This window comes from Ambystoma mexicanum, chromosome 4q, assembly GCF_040938575.1.
Source record: "Ambystoma mexicanum isolate Mex_15411 chromosome 4q, UKY_AmexF1_1, whole genome shotgun sequence".
Lineage (NCBI taxonomy): Eukaryota > Metazoa > Chordata > Amphibia > Caudata > Ambystomatidae > Ambystoma > Ambystoma mexicanum.
This window is the reverse complement of record NC_090928.1, coordinates 230,679,938-230,703,537: the sequence shown is the minus strand read 5'-3', so window position 1 is coordinate 230,703,537 and position 23,600 is coordinate 230,679,938. Positions and strand designations below refer to the sequence as shown.

The following is a 23,600-nucleotide window of genomic DNA, read 5'->3' as shown; positions in this document are numbered from 1 at the left end:
TCCAGTTCTTTCCCATGCTAATTTCAGCGCCAAACACTTTCCACGGCGGCGAACAGCTTCCATGCTCAGGCAAAGGGCCAAATCAGCAATATCCTTTGAGAGCCTTGCGGCCAGAATAGCTCTATTCAAGGTAATTTCAACTTTTTCCTTGAAATGATCTTCGGGGGGTGTGGCTGGTATAAACTCACACCCACCCCCACGAAAACCCTCCCCTTGTGCGCGTGTTAGCCAAATGACAATCCTGAACAAATTTACAGTACTCCTGCTGGACTGATAACCGTAACTCTTTTCTTGGGAGAAGTCGCTCCACCTCCTCTGGTCGATTGGGTGATGTTCCATTGCCCCAATAAACACAGAAGAGGTCTCTGCCACCTCTTGCCCGTAAGTTATGAGGGGCTGTGGCGGAACAATCTAAGAACACACTACTAGAAGGCTGGTATATTCCAATAAATCGGTGTTGCTTAAGTCACCCCATCAGTTATTGGCTCCACACATTTTTTTTACTGCACACATTTTTTTTGCTGCACTAAGTTCTGTGAGGCCCTTACGACCACCAGGTTCCGGTAATTCCCATTTATCGGAGGTGGAACCCTTAATCATATGGGGGGGGGTATGGGGTAGCGCGGGTGATGGATCCAGGCATCTAAAGTGCCATTTGAAGGTCCTTGTGTCCGCTATGGAACTGCTTATTTTCCTAAGTATTGAAGCTCCTCTGGCTTCATGGCGCTGTCCTGCTGCAAAAAAACAGACTTGTTGGATGCAGAGTTTTTGGGAGGGGCCATGTCTGTAATAGCCGGGGACTGTCCTACAGTGGCCCCACAACACTGCTATTCCTTTCACCATTCCATTCTCCTCTGCTATGATCTCACCCCCATCTTTTAACTCAGTCAATACGGCTGCCTCACCCCCTTCAGCCATGTCATAAGGAAAATTCAATTCAGTCGTTACCTGCCGATTTATACAGGGCAAGGGAAGTAACGGGGGTGGCAATGCATGTACCAGCGGTTATGTGGGTTCAAAGTACAAATAAGTCGATAGATGGACCAAGGGGGATCAGGGGGGTGTAGAATTTATCTTGTCTACCGGGAGGAGCAGGAACTCCAATGAATCCCTCTAAATTACCCCGCACTTTTCCACCGCAAGTAGGGGCTCCATGGTCGACCATCAGTTGGAGGCGCAGTTGGCTTCTAGTTCTTTGCACGCAGCCTGTCTCTGGTAAAGCTTCCATCCATTCTGACGAGACATCAAGGGGGCGGAGGCCAGGGCCACTCTGCCAACACTCTGCGATGCTCTGCGTCGGGAGAGGCAATTTAGAATGTTAGGACTCTGCCTTACAGTAGATAGGAAAGAGAGACTCTGCCCCCGGCTCCAATTCCCCAGTAGCTCGTAGTAACTCGCAAACACTCTGCTGCCTCGATAATTTTTAAACAGGTTATATTTAAAAGGCAGCATCATCTCAAATTGCTTACCTAGCTGATAAACCAGTCAATTCCGGGGGCTAGCACAATTCAAAATATCACAACCTCATGAGACTGCACAACAACAAATGCGAGAAAGAAGACCAGGAAACAGGCTTTTTCCTGTTAAGCGTCGATACTGTGGAACATCACCGGCTGGAGCGACCTTACGTTATCTAAACCTGTACATGCCTCCCTCTAATACTAGGACACTGGTAGAATAGCATAATATGTCAGAACTCTTGGAAACATTTTATTTACCTTCAAACACTCCTCAGTTGATTCCTAGCCATGTTCATGCAATATTAACACTATACTTACAGTTTGACTTATGCGCTAGGTGTATGCCAAAAATGTAATCTGAATCTAACAATTTTAAGATGCGTCCCGAGAGCGTGGTTTTTTTTGGTTGATGGGAAACAACGCAAAAAAAAAAAAAAAACCTTTTCACCTTTGTAAGCACACTTTCAACATGAGAATGCTGATCACATTTCATGAAACTTTGCATGTGTATTCATCTAATATCTTTCTTCCCATCCTTTTCTTCTATTTCCCCCTTTTTGTTTCGTCCTCTTTCCTTTATTCTCCACATACCCCCCTGTGCTATCCCCTTCTCCCCATCATATGTATACCTTTCCTCTCTCCTTCTCCCCTCCGCCCCCCCCATCTATTTTTTTATTACTATTTGAAATTAGTGTAAATGTTGTTTCCGGATTAACCAGATAGGAACCATTTCCATCTACTCTAATGTCTTACACAATCAAGTGTTTAGCAGTTGGATATAAATAATCTCCATATGGCATAGTGTGAGGCTGGAAACCCCGGTGCCCGTGAGATTGGCCGGCAATGGCCAGGAGAAACAGAAAAACCACAAGGAAACTCCAACCAGGAAATTAAGTCGAGTAATCCTGAGTCACCAAGAACAGTGACTCCCATTAATAAAAACACGAGAAAGGTCAATATGTCACTGGTAGGAATTACAAGAAGTTTTCCAACAGGGGATGTCAGACCACGGACTACATCTCCCATAATGCCTCTGGGTCAGCACAAATATATTCCTTTTAAACTAAAAATGAAAAAAAGGGGGTTGCATTCCAGGAAGGAAAAGTTCCCTTTTCCCTATAGCCGTGGCAGGAAGAGATACGAGGTGGGCAAAGTACGGGTTATGGAAGTTGCACTGTGCCATGATAAAAACAAAGAAGCAGAAAAACCAATGCCTCGGGAGGTGGAGAGGGAAAGGGAGGGACTGACTGGGGAAAGGTGGAAGGAATTGCACACACCTGAAGGTGAAGAGGGTGAGGGGAGGTGCAGTTAAAAACAGCCACCTGGAACTCATTAGCTCTCCCGATTTTTTCATCTAGGAGCCGAGTGCAGGCACAGCGGAGTGGAGCCCGGACGTCAGTGGATTCGAGTGGGCATACTAGGTCAATTATCCCTGGGACCGAGGAAGCCCCTACAGCTGCACATTCAAACCAGGGATCTGGACAACCAAAGCGAAAACAAAGACGGCAAGGAAAGGGTGCTCTTGGAAATCCTGTGACATTTTACGAGCAGAGCTCTAATTGCGAGAGCACAACGCCGTCTGGGAGGAACTTTCGTGGTTTTGTTTTCTTTATTTTCCTTCTTGGTTCAAACACCGCTCACGAGGAAAAGCCGGCAGAAAAAAGGGAATGTTCCGTGATATGGCCATTGCAAGTGAGGTGCAGGACTGAAAAGCTTATTATTTTTGTATTATTGGTGGTTTAAGTTTCAAAAGCTGCAATTTCGTTCTGAAAAGCACAGTGCCAGTGAGAAGCCTATTTATTTTGCATTATTTGTCATATGAGTTATATAAACTGCAAATTCGGTCGAAAAACCTGAATAAACCCCCTCTTTGATTTAACCTGAATTACTGACTCCTGCCTGCTATTTAACAGTGGTGGCAGCGGTGGGATTCACGGTAACGCCTTACTACCACATCCATCATGGAAGCAGTAATAAAAACCTTGGCAGAAGGGCAACAGCAACTACAGCAGCTGATTCAAGTGCAAGGCCACCAGGCACAAGCTGATCGCCAGGCATTGCAGCAAGCCATACAAGTACAGAGCGCGGCACAGGACCAAGGAAGAGAGGCGCTAAGGATCCTGGGGGAGGCTGTAGCCGCAAACAGGACACAACCGGCTATACCGTCTACTATTCTGCAAAAATACCAAAACGGGGATGACCCAAGTTTTTTCTTTGTTAACTTTGAGCGTATTGCAAGAGCAGCACAATGGCCACAGGAGAGATGGGCATTCTTTTTGGCCCCTTTACTAACGGGAGTCATGCAAGGGGCCTACCAAGCCGCCAACCCCACAGGCGATACCCCGTATGCCGAGCTTAAGAAAACCATCCTCGAAAGACTTGGAATGGATGAAGAATCCTACAGGATTAAATACAGAGAGACCCGATTAAAGCCCGGAGAAAGCCCAAGACAGCTGTTCTATAGGATACAAGATTTAGCCGAAAAATGGCTGCAGCCCAGCACCGCTACAGTAGGACAAATCAGAGACAAAATCATGTTGGAACAGTTTGTGGAGGCCTTACCCAGCCCAATCCAAAGATGGGCAAGACAGCATCACCACTTAACCCTGCCTGAGGCCATAGATGTAGCCACCGCTTACCATAAAGCAGGTACGCCCAGATCTTTTACAATACCTTCGGTGAAACCACTTGGTGAGGCTACAACTCAGCGCCAGGGGCCCTACCAGACACTCCCAGCAGAGTCTAGAACCAGTCCAGAACTCCGGCCAGTAGTAGGTGGTGGCATCCAAAAAAGTGCAGGCCCACAGTGTTTCGAATGTGGAGAATGGGGTCACATCGCGAGGTTCTGTTCCAAAAAAACAAAATCAGAACCCATGGAAATCGGAACCCTTCAATCACAAGAATACAGAAGGAAGAAAGTACCCTATGTGATAGAAGTCACTGTAGATGGCCACCCTGCACAAGCCATGCTGGACAGCGGAAGCAGACAGACAGCGATCCAGCCACTTATGAGCAGTTCAGAGAAATTCCAGGTGAGAAACATAGCAGTGAAATGTGTGCATGGGGATGTGAAAGAGTAGCCCACACAAGACATCATCTTGGGGAAAAAAGGGGACATGATACCTATAAAAGCGGCGGTAATACCCTCCCTTCCAGCACCAGTCCTAATAGGCACAGACTTTCCCAAATTCGAAAAATTGTTACAGGAAGCTCCTTATGCTGGTTCTGAAATAAGAGAATATCCAAAAAAAGAACAATTATCCCGGGCTCAGAAAAGGGAAATCAAGGCAAAGTGGAGGGCAGAGGCCCATGACATAGCCTTGATAGACCGGAGAGTGGAAGATCATATTCCCTCCTTCCGCACTGAAACAGAGAACGATGACTCACTCAAAAGAGCGAGAGAACAAGCACAGAAAGGGAATTCTAACAGAGGTTCCACGCCATATTTCAAGGAAAACAGGGCCTCTATTACCGGATTACTAGAAGGGCTGACCACACAGAACAGGAGCAGTTATTGGTACCCCAATCTTACCGCTCGAATTTGGTGCAGCTAGCACATGATCACAACACGGGGGGGACATTTGGCGGAGAACATGACGCTTAAGAGATTACTCTAGAATTAACATTGGCCAGGAATATATGCAGAGGTGGCTAAATATTGCCAAGAATGTTCTACCTGTCAAAAGACCACCACCCATATACCGCCCAGGGCCCCATTGCAGAGAATGCCCATCATCAGAGAACCGTTCCAAAGAATAGGGATGGACATTGTTGGACCTCTTGAACCAAGCAGTCGGGGATATAAGTACATATTGGTAGTGGTTGATTATGCCACCAGGTATCCAGAAGCTTTTCCTTTAAGAGGTACCTCAGCGAAACAATTATGCAATGTCCTGCTTCCCTATTTCTCAAGAGTGGGAATACCCCAAGAAATAGTGACAGATCAAGGGAGTAACTTTATGTCGGTAGTAATGAAAGAGGTATGCAAGACCTTGGGAATAACCCACCTCAAGACTTCAGTGTATCACCCTCAGACGGATGGTCTGGTGGAAAGGTACAATCGGACAATAAAACAAATGTTACGAAGAGCCACCAGCCCTACCGGGTTGGGATGGGACAGAACTTTACCTTGGGTCTTAATGATCTTGCGCGACACCCCACAATCCTCTACAGGGTTTTCACCATTCGGACTCTTGTTTGGGAGACAACCTAGGTCCATCCTACGGGTGTTAAGGGAAACATGGGAATCCCAGGAGGAGACCAATTTATCGGATTATGTTAATAATCTACAAGAACACCTGGGACGCCTGCGGGACCTGGCCCAAGAGAAGTTAGGAAGAATACAATTGCAGCAGGAGAAATATTACGATCAAGGGACCAGATTACGCACCTTTAAAGCCGGAGACAAAGTGCTGGTATTACTACCTACCAGCTCCAATAAGATGTTGGCTCAATGGAAGGGTCCATATAAGATCAAAGGTTTTAGGTCCTGTAAATTATGAAGTGGAACAGCCAGACCGACAAGTGAAGCAACAGAACTATCATGTGAACCTGCTTAAATTGTGGAAGGAAACGACCCCTTCGATTTTATGTAGCACCCAGTCAGAACTATCAGTAACGGAACAAATGGTTCCCATGGTTCAGAGCGGTTTACAAGATGTCGTGGTAGGAGATAAGCTGAATGAAGAACAAATCACTGAATTATTCAACCATCTGCAACCAGTTTCAGGTGTTTTCTCAGGACTTCCCGGGCGAACTAAGATGGTGTCACACCACATTAACACAGAACCAGGAAAGATTGTACGACTACGTCCTTATCGTATACCCGAGGCAAAAGAGAAGACATGAATCAAGAAATAAATGAAATGTTGAAACTGGGCGTCATTATACCATCTAAAAGCGCCTGGTGCTCCCCGATAGTTTTAGTGCCCAAACCAGATGGAACCACCAGATTCTGTATGGATTTCAGACAACTAAATGCCATATCTCACTATGAGGCGTATCCCATGCCCAGAATAGATGAGTTATTAGAGAAATGAGGGGCAGCAGCGTATCTAAGCACATTGGACTTAACAAAACGGTACTGGCAAATTCCATTACATCCAAACGACCAAGAAAAAACAGCATTTGCCACTCCTCAGGGTCTCTTCCAGTTCACAGTGTTACCCTTTGGGCTACACGGGGCACCAGCTACCTTCCAAGCACTAATGGACCAGTTACTTAAACCACATGAAAAATACGCTGCAGCGTATCTGGACGATATAGTCATATTCAGCACATCCTGGGAAGAGCATCTAGTACATCTAAAAAGGATAGTGACAACCTTGGGAAAAGCGGGCCTTCATATAAACCCAAAAAAATCCAAACTAGCAGCCAAGACCACCAAGTACTTGGGTTACTCAGTAGGTGGTGGGGTGATAACCCCCTTAGTAGATAAGGTCCAAGCATTACAACAGCTACAAATACCAACCACCCGGAAGGGAATAAGGGCATTTTTAGGGTTTGTGGGATATTACCGGTGATTCATACCCCATTTCTCCACCATCGCGGCTCCACTAACAGACGCCCTAAAAACTAATAAACCACTGGAAATCAAGGAGGACGTCATCAAAGCCTTTAATGCCCTGGTTGGCATGATTGCTAATAGACCAGTACTACACTGCCCTGATTTTTCCCAACACTTCTATTTACATGCAGATGCATCAGGTTGCGGTCTGGGGGCTGTTTTGTCGCAAGGAACCAAGAATAACCTATGTCCCATCGCCTTTATTAGTAGGAAACTGCTACAGCATGAATTGCCCTATTCAACCCTGGAAAAGGAATGTCTTGCTATTAAATGGGCGGTGGAGTCCTTGCGCTACTACCTAGAAGGAAGTTCACCATATTCACAGACCATGCACCTCTATGTTGGCTAGCTACTCAAAAAGATTCTAATCATAGAGTTTTGCGGTGGTTCCTCCCGTTGCAACCTTACAATTTTGAAACTGTACATAAGCCTGGAAGGTATCAGTTGGTGGCGGACTACCTCTCTCGCTCTTTGGATCCGCCCAATCGGCGTGATCCTTTGAGGGGAGTATGTGAGGCTGGAAACCCGGGTGCCTGTGAGATTGGCCGGCAATGGCCAGGAGAAACAGAAAAACCACAAGGAAACTCCAACCAGGAAGTTAAGTCGAGTAATCCTGAGTCACCAAGAACAGTGATTCCCATTAATAAAAACACAAGGAAATTCAATATGTCACTGGTAGGAATTACAAGAAGTTTTCCAACAGGGGATGTCAGACCACGGACTACATCTCCCATAATGCCTCTGGGTCAGCACAAATCTATTCCTTTTAAACTAAAAATTAAAAAAAGGGGGTTGCATTCCAGGAAGGAAAAGTTCCCTTTTCCCTATAGCCGTGGCAGGAAGAGATACGAGGTGGGCAAAGTACGGGATATGGAAGTTGCACTGTGCCATGATAAAAACAAAGAAGCAGAAAAACCAATGCCTCGGGAGGTGGAAAGGGAGGGACTGACTGGGGAAAGGTGGAAGGAATTGCACACACCTGAAGGTGAAGAGGGTGGAGGAGAGGTGCGGTTAAAAACAGCCACCTGGAACTCATTAGCTCTCCCGATTTTTTCATCTAGGAGCCGAGTGCAGGCACAGCGGAGTGGAGCCCGGACGTCAGTGGATTCGAGTGGGCATACTATGTCAATCTATACCTGGACCGAGGAAGCCCCTACAGCCGCACATTCAAACCAGGGATCTGGACAACCAAAGCGAAAACAAAGACGGCAAGGAAAGGGTGCTCTTGGAAATCCTGTGACATTTTACGAGCAGAGCTCGAATTGCGAGAGCACAACGCCGTCTGGGAGGTACGTTCGTGGTTTTGTTTTCTTTATTTTCCTTCTTGGTTCAAACACGGCTCACGAGGAAAAGCCGGCAGAAAAAAGGGAATGTTCCGTGATATGGCCATTGCAACTGAGGTGCAGGACTGAAAAGCTTATTATTTTTGCATTATTGGTGGTTTAAGTTTCAAAAGCTGCAATTTCGTTCTGAAAAGCACAGTGCCAATGAGAAGCCTATTTATTTTGCATTATTTGTCATATGAGTTATATAAACTGCAAATTCGGTCGAAAAACCTGAATAAACCCCTTCTTTGATTTAACTTGAATTACTGACTCCTGCCTGCTATTTAACACATAGGCATGTTGAAATATAGATGCCTTCATGTCATGACACCCGCCGCTTCACAAATATTTACTGACAATAAATTATAGGTTGTGTCCATCTACATTAGATTTCGTCTTTGTACAATATTTCACTCGGTGACAAGTGGTCGGATAGATGGCAGACGTGTCCTATACAAATTCCATGTGCCATGACATATCATTCCATCCCTAGTTCATAGGTATAATGCACTGGCCAACAAATGAAGGCCTCCTTCACAGTAAAGTAACATAATAGTGCGCAAAATGTACACTAGCCATTGGCTAGTGATATTTGAATCTTGGCGAGTACAAAATGATGCACTGTGTGTATGTATAGAATGGAGGTGGCGAGTGTCATCTTTCATGGCAGGCTAGTAGTTCACACCTTGAATGTTTGCACCCTGACATAAGACTAAGACACACATTCAGACTTTAGGTTTTCAAAATACAAGATTTAGATAAGCAGAAGAATACAAATGAATCACTTCCAACCAAGTCTTTGAAGGCGATGATTCAGCAAAGGAAGAAGGAATAGGAACTGGGAAAGGGCGAAGGAGGTGGAGTGGGATGCACGGAGGATGCACAGCAACATTGGGAATATGGGGAGATCAAGCTAAACAAGGAATTATGAAGAGATGGTAGCACATTAGGAGGGAATAGTGTTCTGAAGAAAGAAGGTGTACCGTAGGGAGAAGGAATACAAGCCTAAGTCTGTGCACCATTATAAAGGACATAAAAGCACTTGAGATAATGTGAAAAGCTAATCGGTTTCTCACATTGCTCAGTTTCCGTAAATTAAGCTTGACCAAAACTTTGCATACAACACTACTTAACATTATCTATTCCATTTGGGAGATGCTAGCCCAGTTCTGGGTTTTAACTTTGCATTCTGAGGCTCGTAGTCCTGGGATTATAATGGGGAAATCCAGGACTACAAGTTACAGAGTGCAAAATTAACACCAGGGCTAGAGTAGTGTCTCTCAAATGGAATGGATAATGTAGGGTAGGGATAATAGTTTATACCTCCTGGATAGTGTAATCATGCAGAAACCTTGGGATAGTGAAATGACCAAGGTCGGCATTAGCAATGTGCCAGGACAGCATTGTCGAATGTGCACAGTGGACCACTACCAAGTTGAGACATGCATGCTTCAAAGGCCCATCTCTCATTAGAATATTGAGATGCAGATGCCTCCAAATTGGGAATGGGTGGTCCTTTACAGAATATTGTCACCATAAACAATCCTGGGGTGAAATTATTGCTAGCTAGGTAAATAGCGACTCAGATGAGATTGAGACATTTGTTCACCTACCTGTATCTAAGAATCCCATTGAAATGCCAATAACAGACATCAGAGCAGTCAACAATATAGCTTTTGTACACCATGGAATGGCATACAGACCAATTGATGTCCACAGCATTGCCAAACCTACATGAAAAACAAAATCAATGCATACAAATCATACATGCAATTAGTTGTGTATTAAGTATTTGATCACAGTAACTAAGAAATATAGATTACAAATACAACAAAAACAAGAAATAAGAACAGGATTGACATAAGTAAAACATGAAAGGGCCTTTGCTAAGAAAGGGGAGCAGGGTTTATTAAAATTACTGCAGAAGCCAATATTAAAAGGACTACAAACCAACCATAGCAGTAAACAGTTTATTAATTGGAACAGTTGAATAGCTGCAAACAAAGGCCTTCACTTTTCTTATACTTTATCGAGAAGAAGTCAATGTTGTATGCATCATAAATCGGCTATCGTGCATCTACATTACGTCAAAACAGTTCCAGGTAGAAAAATCCAACGTGGTCATTAAAAAGGGAACTCTTGAGCTAATATTTAAAAGAAATACAAGTAACTAGTAAACTTCTAATCACGTAATCTTCACATTACTTTTTAAAAAAAAAAAGATATTGGAGACATAGGGGATAGAGTTAGCCATCTCTAAAGGTGTGGGACAACTACCGAACGATGGCAATGCTCTCCACTCAATTAGGCCAGAGAGAGAGAAATGATCTTGCTTCATGACATGAAAACATGTGGGGATGGGCAAGTGGATGTGGACTAGCTCTGACTGCTTGTGCAGGATATAGGGGAACCTCTAAAGATAACAATTTGCCCAGCAATCGTTTTCATGAAAGTTGTGATGGGGTTGGTGGACCGGCATACAGCACACATTTCACAATATCTGGAGTATTCCATATTTGGCACAACTGAAAGACACGCACCAGTGCCTTTGGATGAGTAGTGGCCCTTCAAGGTGATTTGGAGCTATAGACTTCTACAAAATAGGTCACCAGTACAGCGAACCAGCACACAATATTGAGACTTGTATTAAGCTGCACATTATTTTTTTTAAAAAATCAAGGGGCATTTACTAGAGAGAATTGCACTGGTTACTGTTTAGCCAAAGAGCACAAGCATCAATTTCAGATACCAGCATCAGAAACCTACTGTAAACCAGAGGCAAGAAAAAAGGCACCTCATAGTATACAGATCTATACACCAGCATGGCTTTAACAAAGTAAACATCTGATTTAAGACAGATGTAGTGTTTTCTAAAGCGCATTGATTCCCTAGTGTGGCTTCTTTGTAGGCTACATTCAGCAGAACACAATCATCTTCACTGCCTTAGCACCGACAGAGTACCTTTGGTACAGAAGCACCCAGACTGGTTAACACTCCATGTCAAACACGCCACCAGGTCACATTGAATGCACTCTGCCTGGGTTAGGGCAAACATATGCCACAAAACACCTATCAGATGGCTGTCGAAAGCCTACCAACCAAGCCACTTGCTGGTTTGATTCATCTTTCATGGGGCAGATACTACATAAAGAAAATCCAAGCGGCAATGGCACTCTAAAGTACCAAGTATTTCGATTAATTATCCTTCTCTTATTATGCGCCGAAAACCTCGAAAGGTACCAAAGCGCAGAGGCCAAAAGCAAGATACAAAATCAAACATATCAGAGATCAATGTGAGAAAAAAATACTAACAGAAGAACAACGTCTGGAGTCTCTTCTTGAAGGGTGGTAAGTCTTGGTTCAACGGGAAGCAGATTCCATAAATGTGGTGCTATGACATCAAAATAGCGACCTTCACAGCGCACCAGTTAAAATTGAGGAGTCTGACGAAGCGCTTGGGTGGAAGAGCACAATAGCCTGCAAGGTCTACAAAGGATAATGCAATCCTTCAGGTACTGTGGAGCACTGCCGTGTATACACTTATGAGTAGTCGTCAACACTTTGTGTCTAATTCGTGCTGCAACTGGAAGCCAATGCAATTTTTTTAAAGGTAGACAACATATGCTGGTGACGAGGAATGCTCACAATCAAACGGGCAGCAGTATTCTGCACACCTTTAGACGTTTAATGTCAGTCTTGTTGGCCCTTGCAAAAAGAGCGCTGCCGTAGTCTATTTTGGAATGGACAATTGCCCTTGCAATGGAAGCCCTATGATGTGCAGACAGCAAGGGACAGAACGGTCTCAGAAGCCCAAAATAAAAGCTCCAGGAGCATATAGTGGCATTAATATGTTTAACTATAGACATTGTTATATCAAGAGTAACTCAAAGTGATTCAGATTTACGCATAGTTTTAATATGGCAGTTATCAACAGTAAAAGAATCATAGGTCATAGTAAAACATTTCGATTTGGCAGCAGAGGAAAGTAGCAGTAATTCAGTTTTTCCAGAATCAAGACACATAGCCTTGGCAGTCATCTATTTTTGTACTTTTGAAAAATCTAATTTAACGCTGTAGAATACGTTTTATGATTACCGACAGCTCCATCAGAATCAGTGTCATCAGCGTAATTCTCAAACGAAAGACCATGTTCAAAAAGATGATCATGTAGAGGCTTCATGAAAATATTAAAGGAGTAGTGGGGCCATGGTGGAGCCCTGAGGAACACCACAAGCAAGTGGAAGATAAGGTGACGAGAACTGACCTAGCACTACCCTGAAGATTCTTTCCTTTATAAAAAGGACACAATGCACATAGCAGCATCAGGACTAAATCTCACAACCTTGATTAGTCTGTCACTCATAATCTGAAAGTCCACATGGTCAAAAGCAGTCGACACGTCAAGAAATATAAGACCACCCTTGCCTTGATCCAGTAACTTAAGTATAGATGACTGGAGATTAAGCATGGCCATTTCAGTTCCACGTGACCTGTGATAGTGTTAGGATGCACATATAGCATCCCAGCCAGGCAAAAGGTTCAGGTTGAGGAAAATCTATTGGAGAGCAATATCATGGGAGCAGAGTGAAGTTTGTGCCGCGGACAGCGCATACACTGTCTTAGTTAGGTCTCATGCATATTATATACTCACATATAGCAACACATGTATTAATGTTGTGGTTGCAGATGTCAACGATAAAACAGCATTATAGGCCCGGTATTTAGTTGATTAAACTATAGTAATGTAGGGTAGCATTATGTGTTGGAAGGATTGAAATGAGTGGAAAATTGAGTCAGTAAAGCAATGTGGTAGAAGTGAGGTTGATGTATTAACTTAGAAGTGTAGCAATTTTGAATGTTAAGGCCTAATGATTAACAAAATAGAGTTCAGGCCTTGGTATGGAGCCGAGGCTCTGGTAGTTTAGCTCCAAAAACAAACCCCATTTGCCGTTCCCCATGAGAGTGGCACAGGTCAGAGGCACCCATGATGTGCAGATAAGCACTAATTATATCAAGTTGCGAGGCCTGAATGTGGTGGGAATGGAATTTTAGTTGGCAGAAGAGCAGGAAGGGACACATTTATGAGAATGGGGCACGAGGCTCTGTTGTCAAAGAACCAGGCAAAGATTTAGAACACTACTGCCCTCGCCTAGGGATGGACACCCCATATGAATTCCACCTAGACGCACAATTTAAGGAAACAAATGCTTGAAATTCGGACTCAAGAGCTGTGCCCTGATCACGTCATGCCTGGGCATCTGGTGTTGGGAGGAGATAAGGGGGAGGCGTATCTGGAACATCTTGGGATAGACTGAGCAGAGGTGATGCCAATACATGTAGTACAAGGTCGGGGGTGCAGCTTGTGTGCGCCCTGGAATGTTGGTTAATGAGGAAGCCTATTGTCTAATCAAAGCAGAGTTGGCCTCGCCAAGTTATTCTGATCGCAACGGGAGGATGCACATCAGGTGATGGTCCTTAATTTACGAACCTAGTGATAAGAATCCACAGATCATATAACTGGGTTCGACAGTGACGACGTAGGGGACCATGTGTCTAGGGGAATGGGGCTAGCATAGATGTGGCCAATCGGGCTAGGGACCATAGGGGGATTAGCATGTTCTATAGGTGGTAGCCAATGAGGGTGGTGGGATTAAGTTGTAACTCATTAAGGTAGAATTATTAATTATGGCTTATCCGCTTATAAAAGATGTAACCCTTTGAACAATCAGAGCTCTGTGTCAGTTCGGTTCTACAGCACCATCTGAGACCCTTTTTCACATAAAAAACGTTTTTCCTTGCAAAGAGGTGCAGTGATTATTTTGTTATTTGGATTGATTTTATTCCCCTGGTGGTTTTTGGGCTGCTATCCTTTCAAATTGGTGACTCCGACGTGATCCCAGACTCTGAGGTTGGGAGTGTCGCAGCCACGCATCCTGGGGTGCAGCGCCCATCTACAGCGACCAGTTCCCGTGCACGACTTGAGAGGTTCACGGGCACTGTACTGCCATAAGGCCTGTCTGCTCTTTGGAGCGGTGCGCCCTTCCCAGATTGTGCAGGTTGTTGACGGGATCTCGTATCAGAAAGAAACAGGACAACGCATAGATGTAAGTGCACCTTTGCGGGAGAAAATAAGGGAGTGTGTATGTGGTAAGCTGATGGGAAGTGAGTGAAGTGTGTCAAGACAACATGGTTACTTAGCATGGGTCTGGCATGGATTCACATGCTCATGAATATTCCCAGTAAAAACTATTTCTCCTGTAAACCAATCACCGTCCTCTGGATCATACTGCCACCAATCAATGACAGTCCTCTCTCTAAGCCCCTCCTCTGTCAGCCATATTCATATTTGGTAAGCATGTAAAGTGACAGTATGACCAAGAAGAGCAGCAGAGGGAACGGAGGGTGCGCATGTGAACCCATGCCAGACCCATGCTGGAGAACAATAGTCACAGGTAAGTAACTTAAACCTTCTGCAGCATGGGGTCTGGCATGTATTCACATGCTCATGAATAACAAATACATAGCAGTACAACATTACAGAACCACGGGAGGTGGCAAGGCTCAACAGAAGCAATTAAATCTTACCTCCGGACAGTTTCCCCTCAAACAAACAGGTTGCGTAGCACTGCTTGGCCGACTCTGGACTCCTCCCTGGAATCCCTGTCGACACAGTAGAACTTCTTGAAGGTGTGCCTGGACCTCCACGTCGCTGCCCTGCAGATGTCCAGAAACACACCAGACAGGAATGCAGTTGCAGTGATCGCTCTGGTGGAGTGGGATCTCGGACAGCCGGGCAGCAGTCGGTTCGCCAACCGATAACAGTGCGTGATGCAGCCAGAGAGCCACCTTGAAATGGAAGTCTTGAACAAGGCCTTCCCATGGTTCACAGGACCAAAGTCCACAAACAGTTGAGAAGTCTTCCGAAAACCTTGCGCGTGTCACATAGAACTTCAAGGTACGAGCAACGTCCAGCGCATGCAACGCCCTTTCCGCCGGTGATGTAGGTTTTGGGAAAGAAAAAAAAAACAGGTAACACCAAAGGCTCGTTGAGGTGGAATTCCGACTGAACCTTTGGCATGAAATAGGGGTGCGTATGTATCACCACCCTCGATTTGTGGAAAGTCAGCTATGGTTGCTTGCAGGATAGGGCCTGGATCTCACCAACCTTCTGGCAATGGTGCCACAAGGAAAGCAGTTTTAAATGAGAGGAGCTTGAGAGGGGCATGATGCATAGGCTCAAAGAGGACTCCTATGAGCCTTGTCAGAACCAGGTTGAGTACCCACGCCGGGGCAGGAGCCTTCACCAGCAGGAAAGATCACAAAAGTCCCTTGAGAAATTCCTTGACTAGTCGGTAGGACCAAAGTGAAGATCTTCCTGGAGACCTGGTGTAGCGGGACATCACCGTTACATGTACCTTGATAAAGGCGTGCATCAGCCTTGGCCAAGGATAGCAAGTATGGAAGCAAGCGGGCCGTGACCCTCAAATGGGTAATCCTCTGAGACATGCACCACGTAGCAAAACGCTTCCAATTGTGATTGCAGACAAAATCATATCCTCTAAACTCTAGGGCTGCAGGAGCCAAGCCCTCAGGTTCAGCGACTCTGGGTCGTGAAGGATTGCGCCTCCTTCTCTGGTGAGAAGATCCGGAACCATTGGCAGTTTGACCCGAGGCCACGCTGACAGGCTGAGAAGGATTGGATACCAAATCTGTCTCGGCCACGCCGGGGCGATCACTATCATTTTGCATGGAAACTGTCTGTTGATGAATCGTAGAAGTAGAGGGAACAGAGGAAATGCATACAGGGACAGCCCTTCTGTCAGGTTTTCACATTCTATATCTCACATTAGCAAGATTCCTAGGAGAATAGGATGTTGCAAATACTATTTCAGGGGTTAAAATATTAAATACATTCGGTTTAGAAACTAGAGCAATTTCTGTTTTAGTTAATGTAATTTTCTTTCCTTAACTAACTTTCATTAGAAAGATAAAATGTCCCCAAGCCAAGATGGTGGAACACTTTCTCAACAGTGATTGGTTTAGTTAATAGCAGGCAGTATTGTGATGTCATTTAGAATGTTGCTTACAAACCTAAACTGCCTTTTATTGAAGTCTTTATTAGAGTAGGTCATGTTTTAGTTAGCTCCTATAGATATAATATATTTTTTTTTTTTTTTTTTTTTTTTATTTTGTATATAATCTATATTAGATTTTTACAAAAGGAGTTCTCATGGTTTCGTATACCTGACCAAAGAAGAAGAAGAAATATTGAAAGTTACACACCAATAAATGTTTAGAACAATATTAGTGTTTACACCATCCAAAATGTATCAGAGTTCGGTGGCTTTACTCGTTAGATGTCAGAGATATCAGAGAGATGGGTAATCTTTTCCATAGTGATGTTTAGTAGTTTTGCCGTCGGGGTTAGCCATCTAGTTTGGGCTCCTGTAATTAGGCGATTCCACCACATGTCTTCGTCATTAGTGAAGGAGTTTGTAAACAAGGGACCAAAAAAGGCGTCCCTTTCCTGTGCGAGCGCTGGGCAAACCATCAGGAGATGTCTTATGGATTCTGTAGTTTCAGAATTTTTACAGAGACGACATGATTTCTCCTTGGTAGCAGCTCGGATGGCTAGAATTTCTTTTGCAGGAAGCAGATTAAGACGGGCTTTCAGTAGAGTTTTCATAGACAACTTACTGGGGTATTTTTTACAGTATTCCATAGGCTCTTTGAGTTTGTTAAAAACGGGTGGTAGATGGATTAACAGCTTGTTTGATGTTGCTTTTTCATTCGTTTTTATCCAGTCTAACCACTCCATTTTAGATTTTATTCTTAACGGGTTCTTGATTAGTTCGTCTTCTGAACAGGCTATCGCCTGCAGGGATTGTAGCTGGGTTTCAACCCAGTTTTTGAGTAGCTTATTGTTTCCCTTGCTGATTTCTTCGTTGATCATACGGTATATTTGAAGACTCTCTGGGTTTCTTATTTTTCTAAATAACTGAATCCCACTTTGTGCCACCACTGCAGCTATAGAGAGCAGACCTAGTTCGCGTCTTATTGCTGCAGAGGATGTAGATTTAGGAAGTCCAAGAACTGTTCGCCAAATATGGCCTTCGAGTTTGGTCCAGAGCGTCGATGGAATTGTTGGTGTTGCATCCATGCCGTATGTTAGAGATGGGATTACTTTAGCTTTATAGAAATGGATTGCGGGTAGGAGACTGAATTTGCCGTATTTTCTATGGACTGCTCGAAGCTGGGATGCTAGATGTTTCGCCTTTGTCCATAGAGTTTGTTGCATCGTGTTGGCGTTCTTAGAACTGTCAATTTCCACTCCCAAATATTTGAATGTTGTAACGACTTCAATTTTTGCCTGCTGAAGGAACCACTGTAGATTTTCTTTCTTTTTATTCCCCTGTTTTTGGAAGATCAGGACTTTGGTTTTTGCTTTATTTATCTCCAAGTTGTTATCCTTTGTGTATTGGGCAAGATTGTCAAGTTGTCGCTGAAGTCCAACCTGCGTATGGTCCAAAATTATCAGGTCGTCGGCGTATAGAAGTCGGCTGACCCCTACTTTGCCCACTTTAGGTGGAAATGACCTGATCGAATCCTGGGAATCTTTAAAGTCGCCTAGGAAGGATATAAAGAGTGCGGGGGCCAGCGGACAACCCTGCTTCACTCCACGATGAGAGGGAATTTGATCCGATAGGAGTCCTTGATTGTTCAGGCGAACGGCCACCCTGGTGTTCGAATGAAGGGCGATTATAGGGTCCAAGATGTCTTCAGGACACCTCCACGCTTTCAATTTCTTCCACAATTTCGACCTGTCCACTCGGTCGAACGCCTGGGAAAGGTCAATGAATGCTAGAAAAACCCTTGGTGCTCCCGACAATACTTTGTCTTTGATGATGCTCAAGATCATTATGTTAGCTGCTGTGCTTGCGTTTTTTTGAAAACCAGTTTGCAGTGGGTCTGCCGAGGGGGATAGCTTTGCCCAGTTCTGGAAGTGATTCAAAAGCATAGTGGCGAAGACCTTGCCTATAACGTCCAACAAGGCTATAGGACGATAATTCGAAGGGTCCTCCCTAACGCCCTTTTTGAAAATCGGTACAATGACCGCCTGGGTCCAGGAGTCTGGTATTATCTTTTGATCTCTGCAATCTTTGAAGATTAGGCTCATTACTGCAGCCCAGTCGTCAGGATTTTGCTTAAGGTCCGAGTTTGCTAGCCCGTCCGGACCTGGGGCTCGGGATAATTTTAATCTTGTGATGTTTTTTTTTATCACGTCTTCGTCCGAAAGGTCCACCCAGTTTCTCACTGGTAGTTGCTTTATAGGGGTGGTGGTTATTGAGGGTGCCTCAAAAAGATCAGAGAAATGTTTGACCCAATTTTTTTCAGCGACTGAGTTGGTCATAGCAGCTTTTGGATGATGGTTTGTTTGATTTATCATAGTCCAAAAATCCCGCAATTTTTTCGAGGCTAACACCTTGAGCATGTTTTCTGCGTCGGACTGGTAGAGGGTACTCCGTACATGTCTCAGCCATTGTTTGTAATTTCTCTTTTCTGTGAGGTAAATTTCCCATGAGGTGGTTGTGTTTAAAGCAGCAGCTTTTTTCTTTGCTTTCCTTAGCGTCCTACGTTTAATTACCAAATTGGTGTTGTAGACGTGATTGTATTGTGATGCAGAGTAGTTAGGAAATTTCCGTGGTTTTTTGAACGGAAGGAGTAGTGGAATATAGCGGTCTCTGAAGGTTGCATCTTCAGTATCCATAACGGAGGTTAACATTTTATAGTTAGCAGTCAATGATTTGATATCGTTAGTAGACATACAAAGGCGGGTTGCCTGGGAATTTATCTCAATCGATTGTTTGTAGAATTGCTGATCATGAGCAGCGGTTTTGCAAATAAGGTTCAAAAGGTTATGGTCACTCGCCTTGGTTCTAATTATTTCAAAGGTGGTTATGCGGTGATAAATTTGTTCAGAAACAAAAATATAATCAAGGGTAGCCGATGAGTTGTCGCGTTCCCATGTAGGGATCAATTTTTGGCTCTTTGTTGCATTGGCGGCGTTATGGAAGTTTCTAGAGCTCATTAGGGTTAGCCATGTTTTACCTCTTCTCTCTGCCAGAGTGCTGGATAGTGCATTTGTTTTTGACGCGTTTGAAGCCACGCAGTTTGCATTTAAGTCCCCACAGATGACAATATTCGAAATGTGATGCTTGATTCTGATTTCATCGATGATGTTAGAGGCGGCATCACAAAAGGTTTCTGGTGATGTTTTTTGGGGGTTCCAATATGTGTTGATGATGGCAAACGGTTCGAAGGAGATTTTGCCTCTTGGCGAGGATTTCTCCGGCCATGTAGCCAAAATTGCCAGCAGTCCGTAGGATGCTTCTATTTTCTTAGAGATGTGTATCCCTGAGCCTGTACGGACGGCTATAAGTAGGCCGGATGATGGACGTCCAAGCGGGCCTTTATGGGCCGGAGAAATCTCTATGTTGTAACCATCCAGGACCGGTTTGTCCAGTAGCCACGTTTCCTGAAGACAAACAATATCGTGGCTTCCCAAGTTGTAGCTGTCATGTTCAGTTAAGTGCATGTGGCCTCTGGTGTTCCATGATGCTATGGACAGGAGTGAGTTTTGAAGGTCATTTTGGCTCAGATGGGGGGGCTGAAGAGATGAAGTTGGGCCCCCTGTTCGCTGCTATTTTTTGAGTCCTGGTGTTAAGACATCTCGTATCCAAGACCAGCGACCCTTTTTTGGCACACTGTCCAGGTCGGTTGTCAAAGAGTGCGATGGGTTTTTCCTGCTTTCGTTTTCTTGGAGTGGGGAAGGTCGATGGTCTTGGTGTCGTACTCTAGGGGAGTATCGACGAGTTTGGGATCTCCCATAGTCATTATGGTTTCTAGACTCTCTTCTTGTTTGTATTCTTTCGTTTTCCGATTGGTCGTATCTAGGCTTGTCCCAAGTACTAGGGCGGTCCCTGTTTGGTCTAGTAGGGTTATAGTTGGATTCTCTCCGATGGGGTGAGGTTTTTCTCCGTCCCGCTGAGCCATATAAGTCCTCTGTACGAGATTTAAATCTGATTTTTTTGCTGGGTGAAATCTTGGAGTTTTCTTCACTCTTATTACTTATATTCTGGGCCAGGATCTCAGTAAGTATAAAGCCCGACTGTTCTAGCTCTGTATAAACACCATCTGAAATTTCACGAATTGCCGATGACTTAATGTGAAGGTATGCTTTTGCTTGTTTGGACCTGTGATACGGCTCGATTAAGATGAAGTCGTCTGATTTTAAGGACCGAAGAGTAGCAACTTGGTTTTAGGATCTTAAGTACTGTTCTTCTATTCAAAATCATATAGCGATCGTCCATGGTTTTTTGTTCAATTTTGAATAGGCGGGTGGCTCTTGTTATGGAAGCCTGAGAACTTTGGGGCATCTCAGGTTTTGTAGTTGACAGTTTACGTTTTTTAGCATGTCTTTGCTCAGAGAAAGTTGCCACGTGTTTTGAAATCTCCTTTTGGTGTACATTCGGAGAAAGTAGAGGCAATGTTGGTGTAATTTTGGCCCTACTCTCCGGATTAAGGTTGGTTGATGTCATCGTAAGTTTGTCATTCTTAGAGCCAGGGAGTACGTTTGGTGTTTCGTTCTTGGAATTCGGTACACTTTCTGCTTGTAATTCTATATTTTCTATTGTATCCCAATGTTGCGTAAGATCGATCAGAGAACTTCGAGACACAAATTCCTCACAGGTCCTAGGGGACGGCAGTGGATCTGGCTCTGTACTGACGTTATTTTCGCACCGGTGTAGTGTCGCCAGGTTTCCATCAGACGTTTTTTGTTTGTTTTTTGGCGATTTTTTTGGTGCTGACACTAAGTCGAGAGCAGACACTGTTTTCAAATGAGAATAATCTTGTTGGACACCCAGTTTCAGCACAGGATAATGTTCCCCTACAGATGTCACTTTTTGGGGCCCTTCACTGGGTGGAGCAAGTTTAGGTGCTTTATTTGGTATGCGAGGGAGCTTGTCAGTTTGTTTTACAAACACTGGTGCGAGTTCTATGGGTGTAGGGAGCAGCGTTGTCTGGGTTTCTTTGTTGATCGAGCTTTTTTTAGCTCTGGTAGTAGATTTTAAAAAATTGATCTGTTCGTCTAGCGAGGCCAGTTTTAAGTCCCAGGTGTCGCTGTGTATCTTGTTCCTTTGGTCTAGGGCAGTTATGAAACCTTCGACAAAGCTCAATTTAGTGTGCATCATTGCTGTAACTGTAATATGATCTTTTAGGGAATCACTGATGTTCTCGTACAGTTTCCCGAAAGGTGCTAATGCTATTGTTATAGCAGACATGATGGTTGTAAGGTCAGGTTTTTTCGGAGTTGCTTCCTTAGTACAAGGCGTAGATATTTCGCTAAGCCTCCTGTTTTTAGGTGGTGACCGATCTCTTGGTCTAAGCGGCGATGATGGCATGGATAGTGCAAAACATTCATCTGTCTGAACTGCTTTTTTCAAGTATAATGGTTGTGGCAGAAGTGTGCCAGGTTCCGAATGATCGGCTGATAGACGGCCAGGTGGTCGATGGTGAATGGCGGGTGGCGACAGTACCGAAATTACTCTTGGGAATGATGATTCTTTTGATGAGCTCTCCACGGCTCGGGGTTGTACAGAATCATTCAGGACTTGGTCTGTCGTGGCTTTAGTACTACTGAGTGTTTGTATTTGCGATTCTGGTTGTGTTAGGTTTGTTTTGGGCAATCCTCCTGGAATCGTTTTTGTTGGTGTACCAATTTCCATCATCTCTCCAGAAAGGTTAACTATGGACGAATTTTGAGCGTCCATAGGTCTTGAAACTCCTTTGGTATCCAGCTTTTTTTCCAATGTAGGTTTGTCGTTTGTGAATGAACCAAATGACTTTTCTTTTATTGTTTCTATCACTTTCCTTACTTTGGACACTGGGGGAAAATCTTGGATAGCTTCGAGGATCTCGGCGTCCGAGAGTTCATGTGCTTGGTCCAGTTTTCTTTTACATTGTTTTTTAAAAAAATCCTTGAGTGCAACTGATAGAAGCGGGTGTGGAAGGGTTTTTTTTGTTAATGATTTTTTTTTGAGTTTTGAGGATTGTATATTCTGTGAGCACAAACTGAGTTCTTTTGACGATTTTTGACGCGATGTTTTTACTGCTTTGTCGGCTTTGTCAAGAGAAGGTTGTTTTTTTGACTTTTGTTTTTTAGGAGTTTTGATGTTTTGTATCACAGAACAATCTACTTCTATATTATCGCTTAAGTCCTTTTCTGTCGATAGTTGTCTAGCAGAAGGTTTTTTTAAAGTGACAGTAGGAGCCTCTTTAAGTATTGGCACGTTTTGAACATTTATTTCTTTGTTTCTGTGTGGTTCCGAGAGTGGGATCAAAGCCTTCCCCGGTGATGTATTGTTACCCATGTTTTCGATTTCAATCTGCAGGCCTTCGTTGTTCTGCTTCTGCCAGTCCATGTTGGTACTCCTTGGTACATGGATTTGTGCTAGTACCGTCGTGCTTGCTAATCCCACGTTGGTACTGCTAGTAGGAGAGACATTTTGGCGATGGCCCTGCAAACCTTCAGTCAGTCAAGTCCTCCACAGTTTGTAGCTGGCGGAGGTGGTTGGACTTAGTTGCAGCGGGGGAGGGAAAATCCACTTCCCCTGGTGGAGCCCTCCAAACGCTGGCCTTCGTTGGTTCCCGGCCCGGAACTTGTCCTCCAGCAGGCAGGCCGACTTCTGTATAATAATATATTTTAAAATCTTAAGTGATAGTATACTGAAAACATTGAGTTTTACATAGAACTTAGTATTCAAGTTAATGTAAGTCTGCAGTTGAAGAAAGTATCTAATATTCAAAGAACTCTGAATCTGAAGCATTGTATCCGGAAAACCAGTTGCCACTGAATTGATGCTGAGCAGCTGTATTCAGTTATCCAGTAAAAGACTAAGTTAAGTGACTTTTGGACTTTATTTTTTGGGAGTTTCATTACTGGAATGCAAGTGAAATTTAATGTTTTGTTTTTTAACCAAGATTGAACAATATTTTTGTGAAAACTGTTTGTTCTGTAATCTTTGATAATGCGCGCGGTTTTAGCGTTGCGTTACTAATGTTAAACAGCTAAAAATACTAATACAATTTTTTCTTTGTTTTTTTTTTAACCGCTAGTCGCGTGGTTTTGCTCGCGTACCTTTTCGGTTATTTTCTACGAGAGCATTCTCAAGTCCGTAGTACTCGCGA

At 44.0% G+C, this 23,600-nt stretch overlaps 1 protein-coding gene across 2 annotated transcripts in view; it reads right to left on the bottom strand.

Moving 5' to 3' along the window:
• Positions 1 to 23,600, bottom strand: part of MFSD4B (major facilitator superfamily domain containing 4B) — a 323,877-nt gene that overhangs the window by 166,776 nt on the left and 133,501 nt on the right. For both annotated transcript variants that reach the window (XM_069607773.1, XM_069607774.1), the window contains one exon: positions 9,965 to 10,081. In XM_069607773.1, the coding sequence (XP_069463874.1) occupies positions 9,965 to 10,081 (117 nt within the window). The remainder of the gene's footprint in view (positions 1 to 9,964; positions 10,082 to 23,600) is intronic.